Below are 18,135 nucleotides of genomic sequence, written 5' to 3'. Positions count from 1 at the left end.
CTCCAACTAAGCGTCAGGCTTGTGCTAGGAGTAGTACGACAATAGTGCAACGGGCGGGGTTTGAACCGTCGACCTTTCGGTTTTCAGTCCACTCCTTTACCGGTTGGTAATGGTATAGGGAATTTTTCGTTAAGTATTGACCATCACGAAAAAAATTAAAATGAGTTCATGAAAAAATAATTTGTATTTTCAACTTTTAAAGAAATGGGGTATCATAAATGAAAGTGCTTTTCATTCTAAAATTCTAAATTCTAATTCTAACATTCTAAAACAGATTTTTATGTATTTTTATGCATAATAGTTTTCGACTTATCATGCAAAAACAGGCTAAGTGCGAGTCAGGCCCGCGCACCGAGGGTTCCGTAGTACACTCGTATTTTTTCGATATTTTTCACGATAAATCAAAAATTATGATTCATAAAAATCTGTTTTAGAATCCACAAGAGAAGCCCTTTCATATGATACCCCACTTGATATAGTTATCTTACTTTGATAATTGAAAATACTAATTATTAGTTCATGACCACAATTTAAATTTTTTTGTGTGATGTGATCACAAATTCAGGGTTTTCAGATTTTTCCCCTAAAGCCAGCTATAAGACCCACCTACCTACCAAATTTCATAATTCTAGGTCAACGGGAAGTACCCTGTAGGTTTCTTGACAGAGAGACAGACAGACAGACAGCAAAGTGATCCTATAAGGGTTCCGATTTTCCTTTTGAGGTACGGAACCCAAAAATGACAAAAAAATACGACTGTAGTACGGAACTCTCGGTGCGCGAATGTAACTCGCACCGGATGTGTCGAAATGGATAGTAAATACTGCTTGAGGCTATTTTATTAGCCACGGCTCTAAAACCACTATTTACCGTGTATATTATATTTGACGACCTCCCTGGCGCAGTGGTGAGCGCTGTGGTCTTAATAGTGGGAGGTCCCGGGTTCGATTCCTGGCAGGGGTTTGGAATTTTATCATTTCTAAATTTCTGGTCTGGTCTGGTGGGAGGCTTCGGCCGTGGCTAGTTACCACCCTACCGGCAAAGCCGTGCCGCCAAGCAATTTAGCGTTCCGGTACGATGCTGTGTAGAAACCAAAGGGGTATGGGTTTAATAAAAACTGCCATACCCCTTCCAGGTTAGCCCGCTATCATCTTAGACTGCATCATCACTTACCACCAGGTGAGATTGCAGTCAAGGGCTAACTTGTATCTGAATTTAAAAAAAAAAAATTGATTTAAACTTTTTTTTAGGCAACTCTGTTCAGCATCATTATGTTCGTCTGCATGATCTATTCATTGGAATGCGCGCCTGTGTCGCCACCATGCGTTACATGCGTCACGCAAAATGTAGGTGCTAGAAACGACAATACGATGCGTCGCAATTTATCCGATAGACAAACACGCAGACTTATGGATGCACGTAGATTGATAGGATGAATGTATTTCAGTCACACACGATGACCTTCTGTTTTCAGCACCAATAAATGTTATAAATAAATGTATTGAGGGGAGTTTTATTCATTTCTCACATTTTTTTTTTAAATTCAGCTACAAGTTAGCCCTTGACTGCAATCTCACCTGGCGGTAAGTGATGATGCAGTCTAAGATGATAGCGGGCTAACCTGGAAGGGGTATGGCAGTTTTTATTAAACCAATACCCCTTTGGTTTCTACACGGCATCGTACCGGAACGCTGAATCGCTTGGCGGCACGGCTTTGCCGGTAGGGTGATAACTAGCCACGGCCGAAGCCTCCCACCAGACCAGACCAGAAATTTAGAAATGATAAAATTCCAAACAATGCCAGGAATCGAACCCGAGACCTACCACTATTAAGACCACAGCGCTCACCACTGCACCAGGGAGGTCGTCAATTGAGTAGAGTAGTTGAATTTTTGTCTGCCACTTCTTGAGTTATTAATTTTTTTTAATTTTTAATCGACGCCAGGTCCAATCTTTTAGTGAACTGGTTATAGAGTTAAAATGGCGAGTGAGTTCTCATTTGGTACGGACTATAATTGAACAATTAATTACTTTAACTATAGGTAATCTTTGCGGCAGTTTAATTACACAGCAATAAATTGTTCTTGGATGTAATATCTTTCAATTTAGGGCGTTCCTTTAATGCTGAGAGCGATTAATCTTGTACTAAAAGTTCCGCTTGTAATTGGCTGGGAATCTATTGGTTTTCTTAATTACAAAATCAATGTAATACAGAGAGAGCCAGCGCGTGCCGGACCTTCGATATTGTATAAAAGCATTATAGCTTATTTTGTTGTGTAGCAGCCTTTGTTATTGTTTAAGTTTCTCTGCATATTATCCCCAACACTGGGAGGAACGTTTGTTTGGATCATGATGGCTTTGAAAGATAACAGCCCCCCGATTGTGTAAGAAAAACGTATTCATTAATAATAATAATAATAATAAATATATTTATTTAAGAAAAAATATTTACAGGTTACACAAATGCAGGTATAATCATATACTCGAAGCTTGAGTTTTTCCGTATACCGAAGCCGTTAACATTAGGTATCTACACGTCACACATATCTTATTAAAGCTAAATAACAATCATTGTTATCGCAAGTGTCAAAAATTCTGCCCTTTAATTGGTTGATTCGCTGTCTACATTTTTTCACAGCCAATCATAGGGCAGAATTTGTTGACGATGGTAATAAAGGTGTACAAAATCTTACGTCAAATTATAAAGTCTTATTTTTTTATATTTTCTTCAAAGCCACCATGATCCAAACAACGTTACTCCCAGTGTTGGGACATAACACAGAGAAATTTTCAGCTTTTATAAAATAACGAAGGTCCGTCATGTACTAGCTCTTAGTCCATAACAAAACAATGCCGGAACAATACCAGTATTTCAGTTTTCCATACCGGAATTAAAAGATAAGCAAATAGCAGAAGCTTCTCGGATAAACGCGTAAGTGACGTAATTTGATCCGCGCTTTAGACCTTCTGGAGTTAGGTTTGACTCTCAAAAAAACTTTTTCATCCAGATACAAGTTAGACTGCAATGTCACCTGGTGGTAAGTGATGATGCAGTCTAAGATGGAAGCGGGCTAACCTGGAAGGGGTTTGGGGGTTAGCCGGTATTTGCCGAATGCACTGGGTTATTATGTACTGGTTTTAGATTTGTACTATTTTTAAAGACCCAGATTTAACAATAGTCAATGATAAGCGACCGCTCGAATGGAGCCATCTTTGTTTTAACAAATAGACTGCTGACCTTTCACCGGCAGCCCTATAATGGCTTTTCAGGTCAAATAGCTTCCGAGTGAAACTTAATACTCAGAGAGATAGCTGCAAAAATATCACGAGAACAGCTGAACCAATTTCGCTAATTTTTTTTATAATATTCCTCGAAGTACGAGGATGGTTCTTACGGAGAGAAAATTAAAAAAAAAATTAAATCGACTGTTAGGCGGAACGAAGTTCGCCAGGGCAGCTAGTCTCTTCTCTATAATATAAAAATGAATCACTAAATGTGTTGCTCATCGCAAATCTCGAGAACAGCTGAACCGATTTCGCTAATTCTTTTTTTATAATATTCCTTGAAGTACGAGGATGGTTCTTACGGCGAGAAAAATTTAAAAAAACCTGCAAAAGAATCGACTGTTAGGCGGTACGAAGTTCGCCAGTGCAGCTAGTAGGTACCTAATAATATATTCGCAGCCCTTACGACCTTGTTTCTACGAACTGACAATGAAAACATGATATAAAGTTAAAAAAAAAACCGGCCAGCATTTTTTTTAAAATTCAGATACAAGTTAGCCCTTGACTGCAATCTCACCTGGTGGTAAGTGATGATGCGGGCTAATCTGGAAGGGGTATATGGCAGTTTTTATTAAACCCACACCTATTTGGTTTCTAAACGGCATCGTACCGGATCGCTAAATCGCTCTGTCGGTACGGCTTTGCCGGTAGGGTGGTAACTAGCCGCGGCCGATGCCTCCCACCAGTCCAGACCAGAAATTTAGAAATTATAAAATTCCAAACCCCTGCCGGGAATCGAACCCGGGACTTCCCACGAACAAGACCACCATTTCTCTTCTCACCATGCCACCTGTTTTAGGATTCTGTTTCTTTAGACAGACACTAAAAGACATACATAGACATTAAAAGATAAACGTTATTTTGATACGGACCCCTAATAACTTTATCTTAATAATGCCTTTCACGCTTGGAAGGTAATTTTGTTCAAAATATAACCACACGAGATAGCTTCAAGATTAATGAAGCGAGCCAACCAATGAGCCGGACCTCTTTCATCCTTAAAATATCATGTGCCATTTGAAAAACAACTTTCAAATCCTTAAAATAAAGTACAATCTTGAAAAGCATCAAAAGATTAGAAAACTAGTGAAAGGGTTTTTCTGCCGCAGGATTTTGTCAAAAAACCAAAAGTGCGAATCAGACTCGCGCACCGAGGGTTCCGTACTCGGATATTTTTTTCGACATTTTGTACGATAAATCAAAAACTATAATACATAAAAATAAATAAAAACCTGTTTTAGAATGCGCAGGTAAAGACCTTTCATATGATATCCCACTTGATATAGTTATCTTACTTACAAAATTGAAATACTAATTAAGTATTAGTTCATGCCCCAATTTAATTTTTTTTTTGTGTGATGTAACCACAAATTCACGATTTTCAGATTTAATCCTTTACTTGTGCTATACGGCCTAACTATACCTGCCTAATTTCATGATTCTAAGTCAACAGGAACGGGAAGTCTAAGACAGACAGACAACAAAGTGATCCTACAAGGGTTCCGTGTTACCTTTTGAGGTACGGAACCCTAAAAATCAAAGAGTTCCAACGCGGACGAAGTCGCAGGCATCGGCTAGTAAGCTAATAGGTCATTCAATTCAACTATTTTACAGAAAATGCAAAGTGTATATTTATATTTCAAGTTCACCTAAAAACTATTTTCTCCATTAGTATAAATCCGTACTGTTCAAATAATATAAACATGACATTTCCGAGAGAGCGCGGTTTAAATTAATTTTTTATGTAAACACTCTGAGGAAAGTAATGCTGATGTTCCTTTGACGACAGCTTAACCTTCGGGTGTCTCTAAAGGTTACCATTATTTTTGTTTAGAGCACTTTAGTAAATTGAAGCTGTTTTTTAAAGAACGCTGACACATATTAACCTAGCACACTCGGCCAATGCATTTGGCGAATGGCCAGCGCTAGCTCGCTTGCTGACTCTTACGGGTTTTAATAAAAACATCAGGAGATCTTGGTGCAATTTACAAACAGCGTTTAGGTACACCATGGCACCGATTCCGTTGTCTCAGAGCCTCAATAAGCCTCAAGAACATGGAGAAGTTGGACACGATGACGGGCACCGGTAACGCTATCGTGAGCACACCGGCTAGCGCGCACAGAGCGCCCACGAACATGCCCAAGTAGGTCTTAGGCGCCTTGTCACTAGAGCTCACGTCATGGTAACTATAATCTACACCTATATTAACAAGACTTACCTGTGTGTGCGAGTAGAACATGGAGAAGTTGGACACGATGACAGGCACCGGCAAAGCTATCGTGAGCACGCCAGCCAGCGCACATAGAGCGCCCACGAACATGCCCAAGTAGGTCTTAGGTGCCATGTCACCGTAGCCCACCGTTGTCATGGTGACGATGGCCCACCACAAGCCTAGTGGTATCGACTTGAACTGGTTGTCTGGGTTGTCCTGGAACATTGTTAAAAAGTCTTTAGGCAGATTCGGCATTCCGAACCAGTGCAGTGGTAAATTATTTTGACGATTCAAATGCACTTGATATAGTTTATCTCAATAAACTATATTTTATATATATTCTATTCTAGATTTTCTCTACGTGACCAAATCAGAAATGAGGAGATCCATAGGAGAACTAGAGTAACCGACATAGCTCAACTGGTTGCGAAGCTGAAGTGGCAATGGGCAGGGCACATAGTTCGTAAAACCGATAGACGTTGGGGTCCCAAGGTGCTGGAATGGCGACCTCGCACCGGAAGACGCAGTGTTGGAAGACCCCCTAGGTGGACGGACGACATCAGACGAGTCGCAGGGAGCCGCTGGATGCAGGCGGCGCAAGACCGTGGCGTGTGGAAGTCCCTACAAGAGACCTGTGTCCAGCAGTGAACGTCTATCAGTTGATGATGATGATGATTTAAAATATAGTTTAAATCAAATAATTATGATCATCTCCTCGCTGGCTCACTACTGAGAACACAGGTGTTGATTTTCCGGGCTAAAAAGTATTCCATCCGTCAGTCCGTCTCAAGTAGGTATTTAAGCTAGCTCTGTGCCAAATATCGTCAAGATCGGTTATACGGTTGAATCTTGAAATGGTAACGAACAGATAGACAGACTTACTTTCCCTTTTATAATCTTAGTATGGATATTGGTCCAATTTGTAGACATCATGAGAGAATAGATCTACGTTGCGAGATGGAAACTGCAACCACTGGATAATCCGGTTGCTGTTTCCGGTACATTAATAATGGTAGGAGAGCCCAAGAGGGGATTTTGGGATATACTCGAGCGCGTCAGATTAAGACAAGGCAGGTTGATGTGTCCACAAAGTCACGGTTTTCAGATTTTTCCCCTAATGTCAGCTATATGACCTACCTACCTGCCAAATTTCATGATTCTAGGTACGGGAAGTACCCTGTAGGTTCAACAAAGTAATCCTATAAAGGTTCCGTTCTTCCTTTTCAGGTACGGAACCCTAAAAATATGTTTGGTTTTGCATTCGACCAACAAATCATAACCACCCTCCGAAAAAAATGGCATTTCATCTCGAGGCTCCACTAAAAATATAGTTAGCTATTATCGTGTTTCGCACAGACAGCCTTCACAAAAAGCTGGAATAGTTTCATATAAATAAAGCTCAGGACGACCCCCGTAATACGCTGCTACGTGACTTAGGAAAACTGCCTCCAAGCTTGCTAAGCTGGGTTCATGATAAAGGTGACAAAATGTAATAATAACTGATAGAATAAGTGATGAATGTGATGAAGTAAATTCATCGATGGTATTTTTAGGATTCCATGCCTCAATAAAAAAAACCGGCCAAGTCCGAATCAAGTTTTTCTTATACGATGGTAGATGTTTTCTAACGTACATAATATTCTCAAATATATAAAGTGAAGGCATAGTCAGAATGCCGATCTCATGAAACAAATGTCGCCCGACTTCTGAACTCGTCAGTTATGTTCTCATTAGCTGTTAATTGAATAAAGTTATGTATAAGATAAACGTCGTTTAACTGTCCATGCGTTTCTGAATACAACAAAAACTATGATACCCATCACTGATGATACCGATAACCTGTTCATTATTCTGTCACTAAATGGGTCTGTTACAGGAAGCGAGTTTGAAATGCATATTATTATTTTATTTCGGCATTAACATTAGTTTTATTAATAATAACGTTGTCTTTCTCTAAAGTAAATTTAGAATATCTGCATCCTTTTCTTTTTAACAATGCTAAAAAGGGACAGAACATGAACTTTACATTTAGTGCACAATACAAATTTAAACAGTAGGCTCGCGAGTGCGTGCTAAAATCACGGGTTTTACCATCTAAAAATTAAATTTAAAACTGTCAAACTGTGTCTGTCCTTTTCATATTACATTAGTAAGCATGCGAATATTCTAAAATTAGGTTGTGCTCAGAATTAGCCCCAATGGTACTGATTCTGAGCACAACCTAATTTTAGAGTATTCGCATCCTCTTCTTACTAATGTAATATGAAAAGGACAGACGCAGTTTGACAGTTTTAAATTTAATTTTGAGATGGTAAAACCCGTGATTTCAGCGCACTGTCGCGAGCCTACTGTTTAAATTTGTATTGTGCACTAAAATTTAGAGTCTTTAAATGTAAAAGTCATGTTCCGTTCCTTTTTTAGCATTAGTAAAAAGAAAAGGATGCAGATACTCTAAATTTAGTTTAGAGAGAGACTAGAGAATCGGGGCCATTGGCCAGTTAAATTTAAACGGAGTTTATCTTGCATTGCGTTGTTGAGAAACGCACTGCCTCGAGTTATCGGACCAAAAGCGCTATTGAATAGATAAACCGTTGTCAAAACTACCTCAGAAACCGGCCATGAGAATCTAAGTAGAAAGAGAATATAAGTGTGCATTCGCCTTAAAAGATTCCAAATAAGCTCCAATTTTTTGACACGAAGCCAAAACAAGAAAGCGTCAACAGAACTTGAGCAATATAACAACTAGTTATAAAAATTTCGCGCACCGGTGAGCTAGTAACTTGTTTTGAAATTTTTCTTCGCTTTTCGGCGAGTGTTTTGAGTTTAAAGCTTGTTCAAAAAGCAATAAACTGGCGGGAAGTTTTGACTGACTTTTTGTATTCTGGAACTTATTTTCGCTCGAAGACACAATTTTGAATCAAAACAAAACTATGGATAAAGTAGGTAGGCATATCATTAAAGTAGGTACCCTATATCATTTTGTACGATTGCAAGTATCTGCGATTTAGAGGTGCTAACTACGAAGTAGGAGTCCTAGGACCTGTAACTTTTCGTTTAAGGGTCAGACCTTAGTCTAAATAAAAGGAATAGGTGACTGACTGACTGATCTATCAACGCACTGCTCAAACTACTGGACGGGTCGAGCTGAGGCATGCAGATAGCTATTATGACGGAGGCATCCGCTAAGAAAGGATTTTTCCAAATTCAACCCCTAAGGGGGTGAAATAGGGGTTTGAAATTTGTGTAGTTCACGCGGACGAAGTCGCGAGCATAAGATAGTTATTTTATAAAATCTGAAAATTTCTCTGCGCGCGTTGTCTCCAACACAGGTATAGTCCGCGACAGGTATGAGATGGCAATCGGGGTATCAGGCGCGGGGGGGGGGGGGGGGGGGGAGCTGCCACTTTTTTGCGCTTTACGAATTAACCATTAACTGCCGCATTCAGAGTCGCTTAATCGTTACTTAAGTTTAGTTAAAACGAAACAGAGCTGTATCTCTCACATAAATCTGTCTCGTTTTAAGTAACGATTAGCGACTCTGAGTGCGGCTGTTTAGAGTGTGATCTGATAATTTTTTCAAAGAATTTGCAATTTCATCAATTAATAATTATGATAAATGTCTTTAAACCCTCAATAAATTAGTTTGCGGGTAAAAGCATTCATCATGAATGCAAATGGGAAATAATAACGAAAAGCTTTGCATTCACAATGAATGCACCTAAGAAGATATTATTACTTACTGGGAATATTCATTCTTGCATTCAAAGTTAAATGAAATTTGCTTCAAATTAGTTCAGGGTTTCTCTCGCGCGTTCTTTGTTGTCTTTGGAAAATACTCTTGGCTTTGTGTTATTTCTTATAGCTTATTTATATTATTCTTTAAGAATCTCATTATCATAGCTGAATAATTTGCGGTATCACTATCATTACCAATATTATTAAAAATCCGAAAGTGTGAGTCTTTGTTGATTTATCCTTCAATCACACCGCAATAATCCTAATCCTAATCCATATCCATACTAATATTATAAATGCGAAAATGTGTCTGTCTGTCTGTCTGCTAGCTTTTCACGGTTCATCCGTTTAATAGCTTGTATCCCGGGGAAGGACATAGGCTACTTTATCCCAGAAATTCAAAGAGTTCCCACGGGATTTTTAAAAAACCTAATTCCACGCGGACGAAGTCGCGGGCATCAGCTAGTAATAGTATAAATGTGAAAGTGTACATGTTTGGATGTTTTTTACTGGATGGATTTGGCTGAAATTTGGCATGGAGATAGATTATACCCTGGATTGAGACATAGGCTATTTTTTATCCCGCAAAATCAAAGAGTTCCCGTGGGATTTTGAAAAACGTAAATCCACGCGGACGAAGTCGCGGGCATCAGCTAGTTAAAAATAATTAAAATATAATTGCATGGACCTAAAAGTAACATAAGCTACTTTTTATCTCAGAAAATCAAAAAGTTTCCCCCCGCCTCATACTTCGATTGCCTTGTCGACCTGTCGCATACTATACAAGGTGTAACCAGAACGCGAGCAAAAACGAAGACAGGTGATAGTACCTACTGATGATTACTAATATGAATATGATACCACAAAAAAACGCGAAAAAATAAAAATAAAATCTATATATATAAAAGGAAAAGGTGACTGACTGACTGACTGACTGATCTATCAACGCACAGCTCAAACTACTGGACGGATCGGGCTAAAATTTGGCATGCAGATAGCTATTATGACGTAGGCATCCGCTAAGAAATGAATTCTTAAAATTCTACCCCGAAGGGGGTGAAATAGGGGTATGAAATTTCTGTAGTCCAAGCGGTTAGCGGACGAAGTCGCGAGCATAAGTTAGTTTTCTATAAGCTCATAATATTTTGCAAATAAAATATCTGACTGACGCTAGAGGTCAACGAACGTTCCGTAAGTAGGTACGCCACTCAGAGTCAATGCCCCACCTACGACGGGGCATTGACTCCGAGTTTTCCACGCTACGCATTGCGGGTTTGATAAATAATTTTGTGTTTAGATAGTATAACAATATCGCTTAGTTTTTGCTGGCGTTCTGGTTACAACCTGTACCCGTAGTACAAGATTTTACGTCTCACCAAACCAAACCAAATTTGAAAGTCAAAATACTTCCCCGTTACAGTAAACTGGATCTTAATTGCCTTGTTTTAAAGCTCAAGTTTGTCTACACTTCAACAGCCAGCGCTCCAAGCGGAAACATTGCGAAATTAAAATCAGTGGCATTGAATATTTGACTTCAATTCAAGGCTGTTTAGGTCCATTTTACTGTAACGCGGAAGTATTTCGACTCTCGAATTTGGTTTGGTTTGGTGAGACGTAAAATCTTGTACTACGGGTTCTGGTTACACCCTGTATGTATTGAAGTATTTATCAGCCCCAAGGCAGGCACGTCACGTCTGTTATTACGGCAGACACTGAGCTCGCGACGTCTTCACCTTTGTTCGAGAAAATTGTATCGTTTTTGTGCGTGGAAATTATCTTTTCATCAAAAGAAAAGTTATTAAAGATTCTTTTGATATAATATGGAGTAGGTATCTGGATTAAAGCGTGTACCTAAGGGATGATTGTATTTTTATTGGATTTATATTATACCTACCTACTTATAATGTTTTAGCAAAGTGGAATAGAACTGGGCAGGCTATATATTATACAGTACGCGACAGAAAGTAATGTACATCGACATTTAGGAGGAGACAACAGATTTGTAGGCATATTGTCTCTGTCGTTGAGACTAACGGAAAGTCATATAGGTAATGGTATAAGTGACAGAGACAACGCGTAAACCAGGGTGTTACGAATATCCGCAAATGCGGAACATCCGCATTAATTCAGACGTCCGCATCCGCATCCATTAGTGCGGAGCTTTTACGGATGCGGATATATATTTTTAACAAGTAACGACCTTCAAAGAAAGTGGGCGGGGCCAGAGTGGCGCGTGCCTCGCGCGTATTTAATAATAATAATCATCTTTATTTCATTTCATTTCATTAAAATTAATTGCTAATGACTATGTTAGTAAGTAGGCTCTTTTAGACGTCCATAGGCTGATGATGATGATGATGAATGCAATAAAAAAAAGAAATTCAACCAACCTGTGACTTCTCGGCGTAGTAAACCAAACTGGCAAATATCACAATGCCCAGTACAAGAAAAAACACCAAAAGCGTCAATTCCTTCGCTGACGCCTTGAATGTATGTACAAGAATCTTTAGTCCTGGACTGTGCCTTGTTAGTTTAAACAGCCTTAATATCTTGATTATAGAGATGAATTCTAGTATGTCTGCTCTGTCGACGTTTCTCTTCAACACAGCCAGTTCGACTACGACGTCCATGTAAAAACTTAGTGTAGCTATGAAATCTATTATGTTGACTGGGGATTTTACAAATTCTATGATGTTTGGTGCTACCTGCAACAAGGAGAAAGAGATTTTAGTTTGAACCAAAAAAGATACACAGTAAAATAGTTCTCTGTAGTAAAAACTTTGTTTACGCGATTCAGGTTCCATAGTGAGTGATTGAAGATTCATGTCGCGCCATCTATTATCGCTATGTGTAGACCGCCTCAAGTATTACTCTGTCTTATCGGGGTTTTATGCCTTTACGCAAAGTGAAAATTCAGTGTAAATATGGTTTTTTTCACACATAGAAAATACTAGCTTATGCTCGCGACTTCATCCGCGTGGAGTACGCAAATTTCAAATCCCTGTTTTACCCCGTCAGGGGTTGAATGTTCAAAAATCCTTTCTTAGCGGACGTCTACGTTATAATAGCTATCTGCATGCCAAATGGTGAGCTGTGCGTTATAGATCAGTCAGTCACCTTTCCCTTTTATATATTTGAAAAGAGTAACGACCCTCAGCAATGAGGACGCAGAAAGATCAATTCAATAATTGATCTATCTACATTCTACGTCTTTCGTTTACAAGGAGCATCTTCCTTGCAGAATATTACAGTAATTATCCTGAATCAAAGGTTCATCAAAGGATTTAATGGTCACAATTATTCAGGGACAGGGTTGGCTAAATGCGTGTTGCTGGTACGTATGGGAATAATTAAATTAATGGCTCGATGGATGACTCCCAGTTACAAGTGTCAACCCTAATCATTAACTATTTAGATAGGTCGTAGCCATTTGTTATTTGTGTACTATTCCGAATGAACTAGAGTAGGGAAACTCTCGGTCTGATCCTGAATCGACGATAATATCTCAAATATTAGGCCCATAGGCATAGTGAACCAGAGTAAAGGGAACTCTCGGTTTGATTCTGAATCGACGATATGACAAATGTTAGGCTATTTTGACGTAAAATTATAGAAAAAGACTACATTAGGGCTACCTGCGTCAAAATGTACTATATGATGACTCCTGCCAGTGACGTCGAAGCTTCGACAGTTTGATAGAAGTTCCCTAACTGCCGTGAATTACTGTGCTATGGGTCAGGTGGCAATAGTCATACGCTTGATCATAATAACAGCTGATGGAAAGTGATGATGTTCCTTAAGATGCCTATAAAATAACTACTATGGTGCACTGGTATTTATGTAATGTACAAGTAAGCAAGTATATAATATACACCTAGTCACTTATCACCATGACGTCTTGTAACTTGTAATACGGTATTTGACAACTAGTCAAATCCGGGGCCCTACCGCGGTTGTTTGACAGCTACAATGTCACGATCGCAATCATCTCTGATTGGTTAATGCTCGCTCACTATTGGCTACAATGCATTGTTGCAACAAGAATCGCTAAAATTCAGCCAATCAGAACAATTGAGATTGTAATAATGATTGATGCAGGTTTTAGACAATCGCCCTGCAGTAACTTTTTATCAAACGTCAAAACGCGCGCTTAGTATGCGAGATTCTATGAAATACCGGTGTGTGACGTCACAATCATTTGACGTGCTTTTTTTAGTTTAATCGATAATTCAAAATGGTTATTGCACTTAAAACCTACAAAGGACGTGGATTTTACGTATTTTGGAAGACCCTCTATTTAATAATCACTGAGAAATAATTTATTTTTGATGTAGTCAAATATTCAATTGTACTAAACACTTACGCCTATACTTTTTTGAATAATAAACGATTATATAAACGATCTAAAATTACCCGAATTGTGATTGGTAGGAATAGGAAACACAGATCGCGTTCAAATAGTGTGTACCTACTACCTACCTACGATTTAAATGAATATAAGTAACGCAAAACACAAGAGGCAAACTTACATTTGACAGCCAACTTGGCTTCAGAGATTTCCATGAATATCTTATATCGCTTCTCGAAGGCACTTCGTATGCAATGCATGCCTTTGGGAGACTGCAGGCAAACCTCGTTCCATTGAAATGGTATAAGTTTGTTTACTTATTCTTTTGTAGAACAAGTATTTCTGTATTTCTTCGATAGAGAGAGCTACATTGGGTGTATTCCTAAGCGATTAAAGATCTGTAGGAGGACCAGGTAACCGATATGATTTGTTGAAACTAAAGTGGTAGTGGGTGGCGCTCATAGCATGATGAGCCGATGGGCTTTCTTTTAAAAAAAAAGAATATTAGCCATGTTAAATGACTAATATTCCCCTTTCCTCTCCAACTAAGCGTCAGGCTTGTGCTAGGAGTAGGTACGACAATAGTGCAACGGGCGGGGTTTGAACCGTCAACCTTTCGATTTTCAGTCCACTCCTTTACCGGTTGAGCTATTGAGGCTTTCTCTTTGGGGTCCCAAGGTGCTTGCACGGCGACTCTGTGCCGGGAAACACAGTGTTGCAAAACCCTTAGGTATGGACAGACGATCTCAGTGAAGTCATTTTATCGAAATCGGTGCTGTGTGGCGTGGTGCATTTTGGCATGTCGAGGTTTTTTTAAAAAAATAAAAATGGCAAGCAAACGAGCAGGTGGGTCACCTGATGTTAAGTGATTACATTTGCAGTACCAGAGGAACCACCAATGCGTTGCCGGCCTTTCAGGAATTAGTTGGTCCGCCCCTTGAATAACCCCATGTTGTAATATGGGAACTCCTGCAAAGGGAGTTGATTCCACAGTTTGCATGTGCGTGAAAAAAAGGATCTAGGCATTATTTAGAAATTTATCATCAAAGCCTTACCTTGATACCCTTAACGTACAATTTTCTTGTTACCTCAACCCTATAAATCTGGGGCTTAATACGAAAGGATCCTATTTCTTGCTTGCACACCTTTCTTTTTCAATATTGACTTATTTACTCCGCTATCAGCTCTATTTGTCTCAATATTTACTTTCATACCTTCTAACTGTCTTGAAAAAACCTCAAAAAGCCTTAAAACGGGGTGAGATGATTGCGATCGTGACATTGCAGCTGTCATTCTCCCGCAATCCCGCAGCAGTGATACCCGCGTGCAAAATAGATAAAAAGTAACCTAATATAGGAAAATGAAAGAGCAAAAATGAAATATTTATCAAGCAATCGAATCGGAATTTCCGAGCAGCAACTAATGGAAAGGTTCAACATAATAAAGGCTTGTTACGGAACAGACGGACAAACAGCCGGAAACGAACCGCCCCGTATTATGGCGGAGGCTTTGTATTGTACGCGACAGGTCGAGATGGCAATCGGGGACCGAACGCCCCGAACACCCTTATAGCCCCTGCGCTAACCCAGTGCGAGCGAGCGCGGGTGACGTGCGGGTGTGCGGGGCATCCCTCCGCCTCATACCCCGATTGCCATCTCAACCTGTCGCGGACTATAGGCTTCTGATAAAAAGGACATTGTTGGTGAAAGGGTGAGAAAATACCGAAAAGGGTTTCAATAGAGAATATTTTGCGGCGGATAAACCCGTATTCTTTGCAACGTTGAAGCCTTCTTTACAATATATTTTTATGTGCTTATTTTGTAAAGACGTTGACGTCTTTTTTATTTGTACCAACATTAATATTTATAAGTAAAATGAAAATCGGTCAAGTGCAAATCGGACTCGCACAGGAAGGGTTCCGTACCATGCTATAAGAAATAACACTTTTAATTTTTTTTATTATCATAGCGGTCATTTTGATTTTTTTATTGTTTGTTGTTATAGTGGCAATATTTAAACTCTGTACCTATTACGATTCTCAAGATACAGCCCGCTAACAGACAGACGGACGGACGGACGGACGGACAGCGGAGGCTTAGTAATAGGGTCCCGTTGGCACCCTCCAGGTACGAAACCCTACGGTTTAACATAATAAAGGCTTGTTACGGAACAGACGAACAAACAACCGAACCGCCCGGTCTATGGCGGGGCTATGTAGGCTTCTGATAAAAAGGACATTGTTGGTGAAAGGGTGAGAAAATACCGAAAAGGGTTTCAATAGAGAATATTTTGCGGCGGATAAACCCGTATTCTTTGCGACGATGAAGCTTTCTTTACAATATATTTTTATGTGCTTATTTTGTAAAGACATTGATATGTCTTTGTAAACTTTATTTTTATTATGGCTGCCCTTTTAACAAAAAAAACTGCCATACCCCTTTCAGGTTAGCCGGCTTCCATCTTAGACTGCATCATCACTTACCACCAGGTGAGAATGCAATCAAAGACTAACTTGTACCTGAATAAAAAAAAGACAAGCTAAATTGAACTAAGCTGAGAAAATGAATCAAACCCTCGCATTATCGATAAAAAATTCGTTTTCTATCTCGAAGGAACCCTATTGGTTTTTAGTTAAAAAACCGGTCAAGTGCGAGTCAGGCGCGCGCAACGAGGGTTCCGTACTACAGTCGTATTTCTTCGGCATTTTGCACGGTAATTCAAAACTATGATGCATAAAAATAAATAAAAATCTGTTTTAGAATGCATAGGTGAAGACCTTTCATATGATACCTAACTTGATATAGTTATAGTTATATATAGTTCGATAATTATTTAAAATACTAATTATTAGTACCACAAATTTACAGTTTTCAGATATTTCCCCGAATGTCTACTATAAGATCTATCTACCTGCCAAATTCTAGGTCAACGGGAAGTACCTACCCTGTAGGTTTCTTGACAGTCAGACAGACAGACAACAAAGTGATCCTATAATCCTTTTGAGGTACGGAACCCTAAAAATTAAAATATCCTAAACAAAATAGCTTTAGGATTTGTAAAAATCCCATGAGATCTCTTTGATTTTCCGGGAAAAATTAGCCCATTGCCAGTCTCCAGGATGCAAACTATTTGTACCGAATTTCATAAAAATCAGCTAAGTGAATCTGCCTTTAATTGATTGATTGATGTTTGATTTTCCAGGATGAAAAGTAGCCTATGTCACTCTCCAGGTCTTTGACTATACCCATGTAAAAAATCACGTCAATCCGTTACTCCGTTGCGACGTGATTGAAAGACAAACCAACAAACCAACAAACAAACACACTTTCGCATTTATAATAAGGGTACTGATGGTCTTTTATTTTTGTTTTGACCGTTGGATAATATAAAATAACAGCCATCTCTCTGATTATTTCATTGTTGTTTCTACAGTATACAATAATATATGTACATACACCTACTGCAATTTGAATTCTAATGGGGATGCAAATTTTCAATTCACTGGTAATACCACACGTTCACAAACAGAGTAGTTTACATTGCCGGCCATCATTGAGTGGTATATAGCACTTGTTGCAATAGGAAGTAATAGATAAATAGAAAGCTTAAATTCATATAATAAAATAATACATATTTCAAACTAGACGATGCCTGCGACTTCATCCGCGTGGATTTAGGTTTATAAAATTCCTGTGGGAACTCTTTGATTTTCCGGGATAAAAAGTAGCCTATGTCCTTCCCCGGGATGCAAGCTATCTCTGTACCAAATTTCATCGAAATCGGTTGAACGGCTGGGCCGTAAAAGGCTAGCAGACAGACAGACAGACACACTTTCGCATTTATAATATTAGTATGGATAGTACAGGATACTTTGTTTTGTTTTTTATGTTTTCTTCTCTATCCTGATTTTTAAGGTTCCGTACCTCAAAAGGAAAAAAGGAACCCTTTATAGGATCACTTGGTTGTCTGTCTGTCTATCAAGAACACCTATAGGGTACTAACACAAGTAAAGGAAAAAAATTCGAATACCGTGAATTTGTGGTTACATCACAAACAAAATTAAAATAATATGTGTATGAACAAAATATATTGGTATTTTCAACTTTCAAAGTAAGATAATATGTAGAAATAAGACTTTACATGAACATTCTAAAACAGATTTTTATTTATTTTTATGCTAAATTGTTTTTTTTTTATTTATCGTACAAATACAAAAATGCCGAAAAAAACGACTGTGGTATTATTATTAAGGTGCGCTAGCTCGCCAACTGGTCTACCAGTTTTTTTTTTTTTAATTCAGATACAAGTTAGCCCTTGACTGCAATCTCACCTGGTGGTAAGTGAAGATCCAGTCTAAGATGATAGCGGGCTAACCTGGAAGGGGTATGGCAGTTTTTTATTAAACCCATACCCCTTTGGTTTCTACACGGCATCGTACCGGAACGCTAAATCGCTTGGCGGCACGGCTTTTCCGGTAGGGTGGTAACTGGCCACGGACGAAGCCTCCCACCAGACCAGACCAGAAATTTAGAAATTATAAAATTCCAAACCCCT

At 39.0% G+C, this 18,135-nt stretch overlaps 1 protein-coding gene across 1 annotated transcript in view; it reads right to left on the bottom strand.

Moving 5' to 3' along the window:
* The window catches only part of LOC117991296 (potassium voltage-gated channel protein Shaw-like), a 160,771-nt gene that overhangs the window by 42,933 nt on the left and 99,703 nt on the right, over positions 1-18,135 (bottom strand). The window contains exons 6-7 of the mRNA XM_034978864.2: positions 11,624-11,938; positions 5,505-5,714 (exon numbers count right to left, since the gene is read on the bottom strand). Coding sequence (XP_034834755.1) covers positions 5,505-5,714; positions 11,624-11,938 — 525 coding nt within the window. The remainder of the gene's footprint in view (positions 1-5,504; positions 5,715-11,623; positions 11,939-18,135) is intronic.

Source organism: Maniola hyperantus, chromosome 19, assembly GCF_902806685.2.
Source record: "Maniola hyperantus chromosome 19, iAphHyp1.2, whole genome shotgun sequence".
NCBI lineage: Eukaryota > Metazoa > Arthropoda > Insecta > Lepidoptera > Nymphalidae > Maniola > Maniola hyperantus.
Note: the sequence above shows the minus strand (reverse complement) of the source record. Positions and strands in the feature narration are given on the sequence as shown.